Raw genomic sequence first — 13,388 nt, 5'->3', positions numbered from 1 at the left:
GAGAATGCTGGGGGGTTGAGTGCTAGACTGGAGCAGGGGGTGCTGTGAACGCGAGGTGAGAATGCGGCAAACCGCTGAACACGGGGTCTGATACAGAAAAGGTGTTCAGGGAATGGGAGCGGCAGCCAATTCCATATGTTTGCTGGCATTAACCAATAAATCATCCACACGTCCCCAAGTGTGCCCTGACCAGAGCGGGGAGACAACATGAATGTGTGCTGAGTTTTAAGGGATAAATCATTCGGGATTACCATTTGCCAGGGAAAACCCACAAATGGTCACCCGGGGACTGAATTAAGATCGTCATTCCTGGTAAGAGCTATCGAATTGGATCAGCCACTGCAGGCACACACGCGCAAGAAAAGAACCAAGGCTAATAGTTGTTTGAGTTGTACTTACCATGTTGTTAAATGTCACCTCACACACCAGTGTCCTGCCTGCACCACCCCTCATGAGCACGTGCACGTATGTGAATAAGCACACGTGCACACATGCACAAATCAGGGTGACTTTCCCAGACTAGCAACAGGACCCTGTGGACTTGGCGTAGCTGTGGATCTGTGCCAGAACTCCAAGCACGGTGTAATTCCCGGCTCTGAGGGGCCGGCGGTACAGCCCAGCCACTTCCCCATCTCCCTCCCAAAGTCTTGCTGGCTTTTAAGGGACACCCCTACCCTGTAGGAAGGAATTCCTTCACTCAGATTCTAATTATTGAACTCCTACTTTGTGTCAGCCCCTCTACCTTCGAGGAGCTCTCATCCTAGAAGGGGAGGTAAAGCTTTAAACAACAACCTCTAATAAGAGAAATGGGAGGGGGCAGGGCAAAATGCTGGAGACAAGGAGGGGACAGGAGTTAGAACAGGGAAGGCTTCATGGGAGACGTGACATCTGAGCAGAGCCTTGAAGGATGCACAGACATTTCCAGCTGGAAACAGAAATTAGAGGGAAGGGTAACCCAGGCATAAGGAACAGCATGTGCCAAGGCAGGGAGGGGCAGGATGCAGCGAGCAGGTGTTGAGCCATCCACTAGACCCCATGCTGCATGGGGAGGAGAGGGTGAGGTGGGCTGGGCCTGGTTACAAGGGTTATGTCCCATGGTAAGGGGCAGCAGGGCCTGGGCAGTGGCTGAAGGATTGTAAGGAAAGAAATGCCAGGCCAATTCTGATTTTCAAATGACCACGCTGACAGGAGGGTCAGGGGACAAGCAGAGAAAGAAGGGAGCCTGCCAGCAGAGTATGGAGCGGCTCCAGAGAAAGAAGTAGAGGGGCCCCGATCCTGGATTAGGGCAGGGGCTTTGCGGATGGATAGAAGAGGACAGATCCAGAAGATTTTTAGAGACTAAGAAGACAGCGGGAAGGAGGTCCCAGCAATCACACTGGGTGCTGCACCCCCTCCCCCGAAGTGGACTCAGCCAGGCTGTTCCCAGCTCTCTGCTGGACAGCGACACCGCAACCCTCTCATCTTTCTGGCATTTTCACACTGGTTCAGATAAGCTAAGGCTGAGCAGAGACGGGCGTGGGTGAAACCCTGGGGGCTGGAACTGCTCTCTCAGTCCTTGCTTCGACAGCTCCCTGTGCCAAGAATACCCCTCCCCTGGCAACTACTTCGCTGTGTCCTCACCTCCACCAGGTCTCTGCTCAATGCTCCCTTTCTCAGAGAGGCCACCCTGACCACTGGGTATCAACATCACCAACCCTCTCAGCACCCCAGGCCCTTCCCAGCTCCAGCTCTTTTTCCTCAGCCTTGCCGCCTTCTAATTCACTGATTGACAACATTGCTTTTTACTGTCTGTCACACATTCCTTGCTGGAATGTAAGCTCCTTACAGGCAGGGATTCTTGTCTTTTTGGTTCATGGATGCACTCTGAGCACCTACAACAGTGCCCAGCATATAGCAGCACCCAATAAACAGTCATCACATAAATAAATGAATGAATGAAAATGTTCAGTGACCCCATCTCCTAACAATGAAGGGAAACTTAGTAGCCTGGCATTCAAGTTCCTAAGCTCTATGGACCCAACCCACTTTTCTGGCTTATGCCTCTTCCCTTTCTTACCAGTGTCTATTTCTCAGGAAAACCTGTAACTTTCAGCTTTTCCTGAACACCTGACAATGCCCTTCTTCATTGACCTCTCCTCCCCACTCATTCCCTGTCTTTCAGAGCCCATCGTCAATGCCCCTTCTTTCCTGAAGGCTTTGCTGACCTCCCCATGGGAGGGGACCTCTCTCTCCTTGAAACCCCACAGTTCTAGGTGTGCGCGTCTTTCCAGCTTTTATCTCTTTCTGTTTACAGTAGATCAATCATTTCAGCCCAGGGCGCCTGGGCCCCAGGAGTTCATAAAGGTAGTGATGGAGGTCCTTGAACTCTTTTTATTATCTCCAAAAGCCTAAAAGACATGGACACATTTGCAGACCTTGCACAGTTAGCAATGATAAGGCTGAGGAGGCGAACTCATGCATCGCCTCTTTGCTCTGGGCTGCAATGATATCATTGAGGTTCCACTGGCTATCTCCTGCTAATAAGATGCTGGGCCAGGCAGGGAAAAGTGCTTTAGATTAGTTAAAAGGGGGAGGGGAGGAACAAACTAATTACTGCTTAATACATGTAGTTGGTTTAATTGACAAATCTTTTAAACATAAGGTCTTCAGAGGGGAAGACAAATAATACCTTGGCCATGTATGCACTTGACTTATCCCATCTACTAACTTAACAACCTCAGGATAGAGAACAGAGCTGAGTCCTACTCATCTTTGGTCTCCAGGACTGGGTACAGCACCTGGCACATGGCAGGGGGACAGGGAAGGGAGGGTGAACTTGGCAATTACTGAATAGAGGAGAATCAAATAAAAAAGGGCACATAGTCTCTTGCCCTGTATTTTTTTTTTTTTTTTTTGAGACAGTCTCACTCTGTCACCCAGGCTGGAGTGCAGTGGCACGATCTCGGCTCACTGCAACCTCCGCCTCCTGGGTTAAAGTGATTCTCGTGCCTCAGCCTCCCAAGTAGCTGGAATTTCAGACGTGTGCCACCGTGCCCGGCTAATTTTTCTATTTTTAAATTAGTAGAGACAGGGTTTCGCCGTGTTGGCCAGCTTGGTCTCAAACTCCTGGCCTCAAGTGATCTTCCCACTTCAGCTTCCCAAAATGCTAGGACTACAGGCATGAGCCACTGCACCTGGCCTCTTGCCCTACAGATTGAGAACTCTCTTTTTACCACCTGGAAATGAAGAAACAGGCCATGTAAACCCACTGACATTCCCATGTCCGCTTCAGGATGTGGTAGGGGAGGGTCCTGCTTTGTACACAGCAGGCACCCAGCAAGGTGAGCTGCTGGGAAGGGGCAGGGGTCCGCAGGGTCTGGATCCAGCTGCCCGCTCTGTGTCACAGGTCCCCTTCCCTTCCTCCTGCACAGTTGCCCCAGCTGACAGGGTGCCTCCAAGAGGCATCCACAAACTGTGGTGTCTCTCCACCCCAACCCCCCCCTCACCTGCTCTGGAACTCATCAAATATCATTTCCATATGAAACAGCAACTTGAGTGTAATTACGCTGTCATAAATTGGGCTCAGTGCTGTGATTAGAGCTCCCATCTTCTGTTCAAGGGGCAGCCTGTGAGTGCTCAGAGCCGGGGAGGCACCCCAGGGAGCTGCAGCTGGGAGCCTAGGAGAGCCCACTTACCAGGATGGTGGTGACGACCAGGGTGGTGTTGAAGAGAGTGTCCGAGATGTTGGAGGCATAGAGGCGGCTGTCCATGCTGAGGCCCTCTGCCACGTGCCACTGGCCGATCTGCGGAGACCAACGGAGAGGACTGGGAAGAAACGGTGGCCTCCAGAGCTGGAAGGAGCCAAGAGGCTGACCTCTGCCTCCGGCTGGGCTGCATGTGAGCAGGGAAGGGTGTGGAGTATGGAGCCGGGGGCTGAACTGCAGAAGGGAGACTGTTTCCCAGGGTTGGGGGGCTGAGGGAAACGGGGGCTGTAACAGTCAGGGAAGAAAGGAATAAAGATGTGGGGGAGAGGTGGGAGAGGAAAATGGAGAAATAAATCAGGAATGAATGCAGTTTGGTGAAGTTCTCTCACACAGAAAGGAACGGAACATGTGGAATCACATTATTTTGAGGCAGGAATGGGCTGCGGAGCTCTTTTGATCCGGCCTGCCTTCAGTCATTTCTGATTACCAAAATAAGAACCAGAAGGCTATACTGGAGAGAACTATGCCCTTTGATAAACATTTGCTGGATGGCTGAATGAATGAATGAATGAATGAACCTAAACAGGTCTAGTCCAGATGGACTCACTTATTAGCTGTGAGAACTCAGGCAAGTTATTCACATCTTTCAGAACCCCAGTTTCCCCATGTATAAATGGGGATGATAATGCTTGTCCTGCCTTCTCGGAGCTTCTCATGTATGTGCCAGTGGGTGTTCCATTATTTATCCAGACCCAGGAACACAGATCTCAACAGTGAAACCTTAGAAAAGTGACTGAACCTCTCTGAGCATGTTTTCTCATCTAAAAAATGGGGATAATAATAGAAACCTCATTGGGTCATTGTAAGAATGTATTTAACCTGGCACTCAATACATGCTGCTTTCCTTCCACGTTGTCTTTCGTTTACTCTCTCTATTGTGTTTTGTTTCCTTTATTTTGTTTTTACTTTATTGTGATAAGAACACTTAATACGAGATGTACTCTTTTTTTTTTTTTTTTTGAGGAGTCTTGTTCTGTCACCCAGGCTAGAGTCCAGTTGTGTGATCTCGGCTCATTGCAACCTCTGCCTCCCGAGTAGCTGGGATTACAGGTGCCTGCCACCATCCCCAGCTAATTTTTGTATTTTTGGTAGAGATGGGGTTTCACCATCTTGGCCAGGCTGGTCTCAAAACTCCTGGCCTCGAGATCCACCCACTTCGGCCTCCCAAAGTGCTGGGATTACAGGCATGAGCCACCGCGCCTGGCCGAGATGTACTCTTTTACCAAGTTTTTAAATGTACAATACATTACTGTTGTCTGTCTCATTGTCTCAAAGAACTCCAGGTGAAAAAATTCCACAACTTACTCAGTTCTTCATTCTGGTAAGTTGCCTAAATCTAAACTCAACAGCAATGGGTTTTTAGATTGCTTGTTTTTCCCAACGGACCTCTCCTTTTAATTTTTTTAATAAGACATGGGGTCTTATTATGTTGCCCAGGCTGGTCTTGACCTCCTGGACCCAAGTAATCCTCCCGCCTTGGCCTCCCAAAGTGCTGAGATTACAGGCGTGAGCCACTGCACCTGGCCAGAACTCTTTTTATACATATAAAAACACACACACACATATCTATATACATAAAATCCCAATATATCTCTACTAGCTGGAGCCCCTGGCAAATCACTGCTGTTGCTGAGTGTTTTTAGGTGGGCAGCCAGGAGAGACGGCTGGCTAAAAACGCAATGAAATGCACACACCTTTCTCTGCCAGGCTTCTGCAGGCATCAGCAGCAGCTTCCCTGGAAGACCCACACAAGTTCCACAGATGCCATGTGGTTCTATTCCGCAGAACTGGGCTCTGGGTTCTTTTACGGAATTTCCAGCAACAATAAAGACATGTTGCACCCTTTCTCGCCGCCCCCACCCTATGGGGCCAGAGGACTGAGAGTGAGAGGGAGTGGCTCCCTGCCTTCACAGTCTGGAGAAGGTGGAGAGTGTGGATGGCAGGGCCAGCCAGGCCCACCCCAGACCATCAGCTGGGAGCTCTCGTGGGCCTCCAGTTCCAGGCAGGAGCCTTATGGTCTCTACAGTTGGGCCTTTCATGTGGAAAAGGGGAGATGACCAAATGCTCCCGTCCACGCCCTGCAAGAATGCCACCTGGAAAAGGGTGGGCAGCTGTCCCCATCTCTGCAAGGGCAGCATGGTTCTGTGTGTGTTCATGTTCCTTTTCAGTTTACAAGCAAGGCCTCATACACATCCATACAACAAGCCCCGTTTTACAGGTAAGGAAACTGAGGCCAAAACAAAAGGGCCCACCCAACTTGCCTGAGGTCACACAGCCTGTCAGCTGAGAGGCCTGAGCTTTAAGCCCTGCACTCTTAAGCCCAGATGAATCTTCCTGAGGAAGCTGCCTGGTCATCCTGTCTGACTCCTCCACCATTCAACTGCACATGCTTGTTTACCTATGTGTCTTCCCCATGAGCAGCCTGTGTGGCTCAGGACAGCAGGTGCTGGCCTTATACTTATGCTTGTGCCCTTGCTCTGGGCCTGGCCTTGGAAGCGAGGGAAAACCATTGTCTATCAGCAGATTGCTGTTGTTGGTGAGGCATGGGCGGAAGGCACTTTCTCTTTCTCTGAGCCCTCCTCTGGCCTTGGGAGCTCCTATTATCTCTTAAAGGGACCAGCCAGGCCATGTTATGGCCTGAGATTCCCCTTCCTCCTCCTCTCTGCATGGGTGAGGGATGAGCTGTTAGGTTTCCAAATGAATGGGGAAAGGGTAACAGGTACTGACACCTGATGTGTTAGATGTGTCAAGCCTATCATCTCTGAATTCTCCCATCAACCCTTTCGAGTAGTTACATGTGTTTCTGTTTTAGTTATGAAGAAACTGAAGCTCAGAGAGGTTTAATGGCTTGCCTAAGGTTCCCCGGATGGCAGGTGTAGCATGGGCTTGAACCTAGATCTGTCTGACTCCTAATTCTGTGATCTTTCTTGTTTCTGCTGCTGTCTCTTAGGGTGGGGATACGAATGTGCCCTTCACTTAAGCAGGCCAGGTTAACCGGGGAATGGCTTCTAGGGCCATTCCATTAAGAAGTCCAAATACATAGCTTTCTTCTCCTTGACCTTGACACTCCACAAAGCCAGGTGAAATTATTGTCCTCAAAGAGGCTCAGTTTCCCTGTCTGAAAAATGGATAGAATTGGCCCCCAATGGTCTCCTAGGCTGGGAGGGGCTATATTTAAGCAGAAAGAACAGAAAGAGCAATTGGGCTAGATGTCAGCACTGGGATGTATGGAACAGGACTGAACTCCTTAGAGTCCTTTCTGTCATCCTAAACCTCATACCAACAGAGCCAGTAAGACCTCAGCTCCCCGCTACCCACTTTCCCACTGCCACTGTTCTCAAGGGATCTAATCCTCACTAACCACTTGCTAAAAGAAGCCCCGGCCCCAGGCTCCCTGGTCTGACCCAAGCCATGAGATAGGTAAAAGCCAGGGGTAGAAACTATACACCCAGAGCCAGATCCAACAGCTTGAGCAACGCACCTTCCCACCTCCCTCCTCTGGGGACACGGCAAAGAGACTAATTAGCCCCCAAGTTCCAGTCAGGAAATGAATCCCCCACCCACCCTCCCATCAGCCCCCAAGAAATTAATAAACTCATCAGATCCAACAAAGCGGCTTGGCAGCTATTACCCAGTGCAATCTAATTGCAGAAAGGCAGTGGGAGGGAAAGGGAGATTCACAGCCATGCGCCCTGGGATACAGGCTAATTGCCCCACCCACTGGGCACCCTTGAAGCCACACACGTGCCAGGAGTGGGCAGGAGACATAGCTCTTTCATCACTGACAATCTGTGGCTCTGCCTCCAGCCAAATCCCTTTGCTCCACCCTGCTGACACCTGCCCCCCAAACCTCCTGTAGGAACAGCTGTTTTGTAAGCCGCTTCCACATGCCCACATGTGCAGGCTTGATTTTGCTTCAAATAATGTCTCTCCTTGGCTCCCTCTATACTTTCTGTCTCTCGCACCTGCTCTGCCTTTCCACTGTTTAGAGGCCCCAGGGGTTGCAGTAAGGAGGAGAAGGTATGGATTTGGACAGGGCCGCTGCTAGCCTACAAACAGCATCTTAATGCAGATAAGAAAAAAGCACCCCTCTGGGCTGATGTGGCCCTGCCACCGCACCCTGGGAATGCAGAGTTCGAGCTGGACTTCATCCTTGGGCGTTGCACAACCAGAACCAGCAACGCAAAGTTGGACAGGAGTTTAACCCGGCTTCTCTGCTGATGAGCTACGTGAACTTGGGCAAGTTACTGAATCCCTCTGAGCCTGTTTCCCCCATCTATAAAATGGGGATTAAAATAGTAATTATTACCTCATAGGGGTTCTTAAGATTAAGGGAGATGGTGTATGTGCAAGGTACTGTGTCAACCCTTATTAGTTTTTAATACCATTGCCCAAGGCAGAAGGTGGGATCTCCTGTGTGCTCTGTGAAAGGCTTCACACTATGGGCTTTAGTTGATTAGGCAGATTAAGACGGTGTCTCAAAGTATAGTTCCCAGACCAACAGTATCAGCATTAGAAATGCAAATTCTTGGGCCCTACCCCAGAATGACTAAATCAGAAATTCTAGGAGTAGGGCAGGCTGCATTAGAGCCGAGCAAAAAGACCAACTTAGACGACAAACAGGATGACAGAGAAAGGTTAGGGTGCAGAGATTAACAGTGCTTCAGTGCCTGCCCATGCTCAGTTAGGAAATGTTTACAAACTGGCTCTCCTGGGGGGGAAAAAAAAAGACCCTCATGTGTAGCATTTGCCAATTTCTGTGGTGTAAACACACCCGCTATGGCTGATTTAAAGCTGCCAACATGATGTCACCAAGCACAGAGCTGGGAACGGATGTGTACAACGGACTCTTGCAGGCTGGGGCAAGCCAGCTGTAGCACATGACTGGTGCCCGCCATACTCACATGGGCTCTGTGCTGGGCATTAGAAGGTGATGCATACTAATCCCATTGCCACCCCCACTGTATTCATAAGGAAAGCAGGGTCCAGATAAGTTAATAATTTACCTAACTCGCACAGCTGGTGACTAGAAAAGATAGGATTCCAGACAAGGCCAATGGCTGCTTAATTGGTTCCACAATATTTAAAACAAATGTGTAGTCCTTCTACCTACAGATTCTTAATGCCATTACAAGAAACATTTTATGATAGGACTGCTTAGTCAAATATTAAAATTTAGGTAAATATAACCGATATGGGATGTGTTTGCACGTACATAGAATGTATCATTTACCCAACATCCCCAAGGGACACAGGTGGATATAAATTAATAATGATCTTGCTCCTGAAGCATTAAAATTTGGGAGAGTTTAATTATTTATTCAAAACCATTGTTTCCAAAACTCCTTTCTAAAGGAATTATTATGTTCCTCTGTCCTCTTGAACAGGGAGCCTGTCTACCTTAATATGCAGTGTTATCATTACGAAGCCAGTTATTACACTGTGCCGTGATACAGTGCTACCCTTGGGGTTACTGAAATGTGGAGGGCCACTGCCTGCAGTTCTGCGCTTTTATAAGTTAATTTGTCTGCTTTCTCGTAGTGTCTGTTTCTTTTCTCACTGTGAGCCATCACTTCTTGCTCCTATTACAACTGCTGTCTCTGAGCCTCTGTCTTTCTAGGACCCCTGGGTAGAGCAGCCAGGGACCAAGCTTGAAAGAATTTTAAGGAGAGCCTAGACAAGGGGGCTGATGGGGCCACAGGGTTGTAGTGAATGGTTCCGTGGCATCAGTAGGGGCTACCCATAGTCCTTTGGAAAGGAGATGACTGTACAACTGAATGAGTGTCAGGGACTTGGATTTGGTCTGTCGTGTGACCCCAGGTCAATATAAGCAAGCTGGTCACTTCTGCGGCAATGCACTGCAGAAAGTCCTGCACCCAGGGGCCAGGACCACAGGGGTCCTCTGGGGCTTCCTGACAGAGGCTGCAGTGTGTCACCTGGCATCAGGAGACCCCCATTAGTACCTGGCACTATGACCACAGGTGGGTGACCCTGAGCAAGTCAGTTAATTTCCTCGAGCCTCACCCCTCCCCAGCCTCCACCCTAATCAAAATCCCCACTGACCTTGCCTGGGACTAGAATCCACTCTGGGCCTCCCTGTTCTGTTCTTCACACAGCAGCAGCCAGTCGTCACTACCAAATCTCACATACACGCCAGTCCCTGCTTAAAACCCTTCAATTCTTTCCCATGTTGGTTTAAGGATAGATACCAAAACCCTTACTATGGCCCGCAAAGCCCCATGAGGTCTGTCCTTTGCCCACTCTCCATCCTCTTCTCATGCTCTTCGGTCCAGCTTTACCTGTGCTGCAGCCACACCTACCTTCTTCCCGCGTTCAAGTGCAACAGGCTCCTTCCCGCCACAGCCTTTGCACACGCCATTCCCTGTCTGGAACTCTCCTTGCCACATGAACCCCTGCCCCCCAGCCCCTTTCAGCTAGTTTAGGAGTTGGCAAGCCCGGGACTACAGGTGGAATCCAGCCCACTCCCTATTTTCTGAAATAAAGTTTTATTGGAACGTAGCCTCGCCCATTCATTTGTGCACTGTGACTGCTTTCATCTACAAAAGCTGATTTGCTCAGAGCCATGTGACCTGCAAAGTCTAAATATTTATCACGTGGACCTTCATAGAAAAAAATTTGCTGAATCTTGATCTACTTTACATCTGTTAATCCCCTCAGGCTTCAGCTCAAAGGTCCCTTCCTTGGAAGACTTTCCTTGCTAATCCCTCAAAGTCGGACTCCTCCCAGAACCACGTTCTTTTCCTTCCAAACATTCATCGATGTGACTATTGCTTACGGCCTATCTTTCTTACTAGATAATGAGCTTCATGAGAGTAGGGATCATGGCCAGCTTTGACTGCCCTTTTATCCCTAGAGCCTGGCACAGTGCCTAGCTTATCACAGATGCTCAATAAAATCGAGTTAAGTGAATGCACCAGGAACATTGCCTATATAGAATCTCATTTAACCTTCAGCCTATCTTTAAGAGGGAGTTATTTTTGTACTCATCTTACAGATTTTAAACATCCTGAATCTTAGCAAGGTTAGGTCATGAATGTCCCCAAAGTCACATGCTGCTAAGTACCAAGATGGGGATGTAAACCCATGCTTTCTGCATCCCCAAAGCATGTGCTCCTAACTACTGTGCTGTTCTGTTTCAGAGTCAAGACAGCGATGGGAACGGGCATAGCACAGTGCCTGGTGTGTAAGCAGGGATGAAATGAACTTTGCCAAGTCCTTTCCACTTTCTGTGGCTCGGATTCCTTCCAGGCTGCAGTCAGTGAGCCCTCAGGCCCTTTCCTATAGACCAGTCCTGGAGGCCCACAGGCTCACCTGGGTGTCATCCCTGGAACTTGCACGCCCTGCCGCTGAGGGGGAGCCCTGGCAATCCTGCCTGCTCACAGCTCTCACTCCTGCCTAGAATCACACAGGGCTGTCATTTTGCCACTTTGTTCCCTCTCAAGTAGGTAAAAAGAGATTCATTTTTAAAGCCTCGAGGGATTTCCTCACATCTTTGCCTGCATCTGTGGGTGTGCACGCAGCACTATAACATGTAATATTTTATGTACATTTAGATGATTGTTCTTTGCACTCAGCGGTGCCAGGATCCAGCTTCTTCTAGGGAGGCCACCGTAACCCCAAGGCAGGGTAAGTCCTTCGGCTTCAGACTCAGGTTTTGCAAACACTTATTGATCACCTTTGCATTCTGGGCACTCAGCCATGTGCTCTGCTTACATAAATCTCCTTGATTCTGCACAACAACCTTGTTATTATTCCCACCTGAGAAATGTAGGCTTAATGGAGGTACTTCAGACAACAATAATAATGCTTAATGTAGGCACTTTCATACACGTTTCTGTTGAATAAATGAATGAATGAATGAAAGTGAGACTCAGAGATGTCAAGCAACTTGCTGAGGGTCACACAGTTAATAGGAGATTAAACTGAGATTGGAACTTAGGTTCTATTTATTACTATATCATCTGGTTGAGTTAGGACAGGTGTATGTTGTCTTGACCTTAAGGCCTGGGCCTTCTCAATTCCTCTCTGATCATCATGAACTTGTTTACTAAATATAGTCCTGAAGGGAGTCACTTCAAAGAGCCCATATGAGTGATCCTGGCCAGGGCCCAGAGTGGTTGCTTAGGAGCTAGCTTGGCACAAGGGGATTCAGGGGGTACAAGAGGACCCACATTTTTTTTCCTCCTCTCCCATGCATAAGCTATATGAGCTGCGGTAAGGCATTTAACCTCTCTGAACCTTCTCCATCTGGAAATAAATGAACCTGCCTACCCACAGTACAGCGTTGTTGTTGTTGATAAGCAACTGAGATAATGTACGTGATGGCCTTTGACGAGCCACAATAAGCCATGGGAACATAAGATAATGGTACCATTTAACGGTACCATTGTGTATTTGGTGGGAATGCAGCCGGCCAGAAGTCAGGAGATTTGGGTTCAAGTTCCACCCTCCAACTTACTACATGGTCTTGGGAAGTTGATTTTGCTACCTATAAGATAAAAATAGCTCCCCTTCCCTTCTCCCCTTATTAGGGTGATCTGAGGCAATTACAGATGTGACAAAAGTTTCAAGGCCTATTCAAATGCAAGCTCTGACTGGGTGCAGTGACTCACGCCTCTAATCCCAGCACTTTGGTAGGCCAAGGCAGGCGGATTACCTGAGGTCAGGAGTTCAAGACCAGCCTGACCAACATGGTGAAACCCCATCTCTATTAAAAACAGAAAATTAATCAGGCGTGGTGGCACATGCCTGTAATCATAACTACTCCGGAGGCTGAGGCAGGAGAATCACCGGAACCCAGGAGTCAGAGGTTGCAGTGAGCTGAGATCGTACCATTGCACTCCAGCCTGGCCAACAAGAGTAAAACTCCATCTCAAAAAAAAAAAAAAAAAAAAAAAAAAGTAAGCTCTTTCTATTTTATTCTATTTCAGATCCTTGTTCTCCAGGGACATCCAAAGTCAGATGAACCATAACCAATGACTCTTTTTTTTTACTCTCAGGTTCAGGGTACTAAGTTGAAGTTCTTACTAGGAAAGATGCGTATTAATAATGTATTTGTGGCTTCTTGAGTGCACAGAAGTGATTTTGACATATGGGCAGGAAAAGTGACATTCAGGTGAAAACACTATGGCCAGGGATCCCAGGAATAAACTGAGATTGTTAGAGTTTCAAAGTCTCTTATATTATATAGATCTGTACTTTGAAATAAAACCAACTAAAAAGGTTTGTAATATTAGCCTCCGTGGTGAACACCTTGGCACGAGGGAGTAAATGCTTACTGCATTTAAATCTAATATCTCCAATCATAAAAGTTTCATTCACAGAGGAGACTGAGTCATGAGTAAGCAAGAGCCCAACCAAGTCCTGGAGTGGGTGATCTGGGGAACAAAGAGAGATGCTGAAGTTGGCCAAAGGCTGCATTCTAGTAGCAGAGGGAACCATCAAATACATGCTTGTGCAGAATAATGCTGAAAATTCAGGATCAAAAGAAAGCAATGGTAAATGCCAAGGGTAAGAGATCAAAAACAAGTCCAGGGAAGGCTGGGAAGACTCGATATCAAGTGAACTCTAACTGGGCTTTATTAAGCCTGCAACTCAGTTGGTCCAAGGCAGTATTTTGTTAAA

General features: G+C 48.3%; 1 protein-coding gene across 6 annotated transcripts in view; it reads right to left on the bottom strand.

Moving 5' to 3' along the window:
• The window catches only part of GRIK4 (glutamate ionotropic receptor kainate type subunit 4), a 476,087-nt gene that overhangs the window by 84,230 nt on the left and 378,469 nt on the right, over nucleotides 1-13,388 (bottom strand). For all 6 annotated transcript variants that reach the window (XM_016919844.4, XM_016919847.4, XM_016919845.4 and 3 more), the window contains one exon: nucleotides 3,675-3,782. In XM_016919844.4, the coding sequence (XP_016775333.1) occupies nucleotides 3,675-3,782 (108 nt within the window). The remainder of the gene's footprint in view (nucleotides 1-3,674; nucleotides 3,783-13,388) is intronic.

This window comes from Pan troglodytes, chromosome 9, assembly GCF_028858775.2.
Source record: "Pan troglodytes isolate AG18354 chromosome 9, NHGRI_mPanTro3-v2.0_pri, whole genome shotgun sequence".
NCBI lineage: Eukaryota > Metazoa > Chordata > Mammalia > Primates > Hominidae > Pan > Pan troglodytes.
The sequence above is the reverse complement of the archived record's forward strand: the minus strand, read 5'-3'. Positions and strand labels throughout refer to the sequence as shown.